The sequence below is a fragment of the Silurus meridionalis genome, chromosome 16, assembly GCF_014805685.1.
Source record: "Silurus meridionalis isolate SWU-2019-XX chromosome 16, ASM1480568v1, whole genome shotgun sequence".
In the NCBI taxonomy this organism is placed as follows: Eukaryota; Metazoa; Chordata; class Actinopteri; order Siluriformes; family Siluridae; genus Silurus; species Silurus meridionalis.
In genome coordinates, this window is record NC_060899.1 from 520,001 (window position 1) to 523,829 (window position 3,829).

At 39.0% G+C, this 3,829-nt stretch overlaps 1 protein-coding gene across 1 annotated transcript in view; it reads right to left on the minus strand.

Moving 5' to 3' along the window:
* The window catches only part of LOC124399265 (protein ILRUN-like), a 3,394-nt gene extending 713 nt beyond the window's left edge, over positions 1–2,681 (minus strand). Inside the window, exons 1-4 of the mRNA XM_046870097.1 lie at positions 2,463–2,681; positions 1,316–1,470; positions 1,045–1,242; positions 217–449 (exon numbers count right to left, since the gene is read on the minus strand). Coding sequence (XP_046726053.1) covers positions 217–449; positions 1,045–1,242; positions 1,316–1,470; positions 2,463–2,611 — 735 coding nt within the window. The 5' untranslated portion in view covers positions 2,612–2,681. The remainder of the gene's footprint in view (positions 1–216; positions 450–1,044; positions 1,243–1,315; positions 1,471–2,462) is intronic.
* Positions 2,682–3,829: the final 1,148 nt, after the last annotated feature.

Sequence of the window (3,829 nt, forward strand, 5' to 3'; positions counted from 1 at the left end):
ATTAAATTATTTTTCATTAATAAATAATAAAATAAAATTAGGATAAAAAAATAAGTTTACATGCATTGCTGGGCATCAACACACACACACACACACACACACACACACACACACACACACAGAGTTTTGGGGAGGAAACTGAAAAACCCTGTGAAACTCACACAGAAAGAACATACTGAAGCTCTGAGAACTGATGATCTACAGATGATCTCTCACCTGCTCATGCATGGCTGATTCGCTGTCCACAGGGTCGTTTGTTGCTATGGTTACCGAGGCGCTCGACGGCGTGGTGTGCTGCGTCTGTGCCGGTACTCTGGGGGTGAAGGTGGTGAAGGGGTCCTGCAGGCTGCAGTGAGGCTGTGTGCTACACTCTGCTTCCATGGAGGACGGCTGCTGTGTCAAGCCCAGGAGACCTCCGACCTCAACCTTTAGGATCACCCAGATCACATCTACACCACCAGAGGAGAACCAGGAGCACACGGTCATGCTAACATCAACACACAATTTCATTTGATGAATGTGTGAATGTGGGCGGGGCTATAAACAGTGCCTCTAGTTATTAACGTAGCCTAATTATTTATTCGATTCAGCCACCAACCTCATGCATATGCATCAATAAGTAAATGTTTTGATTTCAATAGCAGTGAATATGAAAAATTTCATAACAGCAGTAAAACTTCTCTTTAATAAGTGATGTGTCTGTTAAAACGTGATGCTCACGTGTCTGTACGCTGCACAACAAAATAATAAACTAATCTAGAATTAGGAGGCGAAAGAAATACATTAAAAATCAGAATAAAATCTGCATAATAACACTGGTAGTCCCTCCGGCCCGTTTCTGTTACAGACCCTCATTAAAGAAAGGAATAATTCTGTCCTACACAGAAGACAGTTTGAGGACTCCTGATCTACACTGCACTCTGAGACAGTTTGAGGACTCCTGATCTTTACTGCACTCTAAGAACATCAACCCTCCACTCCAAATAACACACACTTCTGCTTTCTTCTACAGGTGTTAGAACTCCCAGTTTCGTGTGTGGTTACCTCCGAAGTAACGCCCCCCAGCAGTGCACATCCTCCACTGCCCCTGGTACATGCCTGAAGCATGAGGACTTCGCATCTGAACTTTCACATCATAAATCTCCTCAGGACCCAGGGTGCGGACTACCACAAAGTTCTCATGGTCAAAATGATGTCCACCCACGTACCTCAGACACACACCTGGAGGCCAAACCTCTGAACCTGAAGCACAAGCAGAAGGTGAGGTCAGGGCTTGAACTGGTCAGAGATGAGTCAGGGTTTGTGTGTGCAGTACCTGTGTTCTTGATCCTCCACGTCTTTATGAAAGGAGTGTCTGGAGGAACCGATTCTTCTTCTACAATGGTCTCGTTGCTCACCAAAGACATGGAAGGAGTCGAGGTGCTGAGGAGGTCCAGATCATAATACGTTCCGATTGCAGCCTGTAGGTTCCTGTAATGGGACACGAGAAAGTAGTCGCCCAGACTTATTATTATTATATTCACTCTCATATTAATTCAATTATGCACGTGTGTGTGTGTGTGTGTGTGTGTGTGTGTGTGTTTATAAGTTGTCATTATGTCAATGAAATAAATCTAAACAAAAATTAACAAAAAACTCATTAAATAGCTGTACATTGATGGCTACTGCTCCCATTAGGGGGCGCCACAGTGGATCATACGTCTCCATCCCCCCCTGTCCTCTACATCTGCCATCGTCACACCAACTACCTGCATGTCTTCCCTCACCACATCCATAAATCCATCTTCTGCACATGTCCAAACCATCTCCATCTGTCTTACTCCTACTGACTTTCATTCTTCAGCACGTACCTCCACCTCTCCAGGCTCTTCTCCACCTGCTCCCTACTCTCACCACAAATCACAATATCATCCACAAACATCATAGTCCACTGAGACTCCACTGGTTAAAAACTCCACTCTATCTCTCCTAAACATCTCCATGCTTCTACCGGTATGTCATCTGGTCCAACCGACTTTCCCACTCTTCATCTTCTTAATCTCTGCTCTCACTTCCACCTTACTAATCCTATCTACATCCTGCTTCACATCTCTACACCATCCAACCTTCTCTCTCTCATTTTCCTCATTCATCAGCTGCTCAAAATACTCCCTCCATCTTCTCATTTCTCATCCACACCATGATAGAACAGTTTAAACACCTCCAATGTTCCAGTCAACTTTACTAGTCAACATTTACAGAAGAAAGTTAGCAAGTGCAGCTAAGAATCTAATGAATATCATCGGATACATTTTAATGTTTATGTTAATGGTGTTGCATTGTGTTATTATTTATTTTATCTGTCATACATTAGTGTTTTTAGGCTAACCGAGTTAGCTAGAATGCTAGGCTAATTCGTTAGCTAAGCTAGCTTAGCTAATGCTAACTTGTTCATGTTTGGTTTTATTTTTATTTTTTTTTACCAATTGGTCATATCCAGGAGAAAAGCACATTCTTCAGGACTGATCTGGAACTCGAGCAGCGTGTGGAGCTCAGTTATCAGTGTATCTTTATCTGTGGTCCCCAAGCAGATAAACTTCTGCATTAGCTCCGGATCGAGGTCCCTTTCCATGTTCACCGGGCTGACTGTCACTTCCGCTTTTACTCCAAACCGAGGCTTTGGGCCTAGCAAGGAGACGAAAAACCAAGTGCGCATGCGCAGCGCCAAAAAGAAACAAACAAAAACACACACAGAGAGAGACACACACACACACACACACACACTCTTCCCCGTTTCACTGTTTCATTATTTGTATTATTATTATTATTGTTGTTTTTGTTATTATTTCTTTTTAGTTATTTTCAGTAATAGTTCATGTAATAGTTTTTTTAGGAAAGATATAAATAATGGGGGTTTAATGTATTTGTTATTATTAGTATTATTAATATGACTGTTATTAATATTATTATTATTTGTGTTTAAATGTAAGTTATTCACTTATTATTATGTTAATTATTTATTTATTTTATTTGTAAATGTAATAGTTATTCATTTAATACTATCATTATTATTATTAGTAGTAGTAGTATGAAAACTGTTTTTTAAATTAGCCTTTAAAGCTAAAAGGTTATATTTAATTTTAGATATAAAAACGATGTTTTTCTTCTTCATATGTAATGGGAGTAGTAGTAAAGTGTAATGGGAGGTTTTAATGTATTTATTTTTTTCTTATTTTTTTTATCCTTATTATTATGATTATTATGATGATTATTATTATTAATAATAATTATTATAATAATAATAAAGTATTTTTAAGTATTATACTTTTCTAGTTTCTTCGAAATAAGTTTTTAATAATTTGACTGACTTCCTTATTTTACTGATTCAGTTCAATTCCGTTTTATTTGTTCCGCTTTAACACTGGACATTTCCCCAAAAATAAAAAGGTTATAAAACATGAATTTATAAATGTATTGCCTATAGGGTTATCCTTAAATTCTTTATATATTCTTTTTTTCCAACACGTTTAATCTAAAACTTCATTTCCCATAAGTCTGTGTTCCCACGTGGTAATTACTTCCGGTTTGAGCAGTTTTTTTTTTCGCCTGACCCAGCAGCCAGCAGGAGAGAGAAGGTGAGGGAGTTTATAATGTACTTGACCCTCTCACTGGGGCACAGATGATGATGGTAAAGCGGGGCAGTAAGGAGTAATGAAGGTCCTGTTCAGGTCCTGTCTCAGATTAGTTTCACAATTCTTCACTATGTTTGCAAATGGAATGGTCCGAGCCACTTCCGGTTTGATACACTTTCATTCATAAATGTGTGTGTTTTATGGGTGGAAAAGAAAAT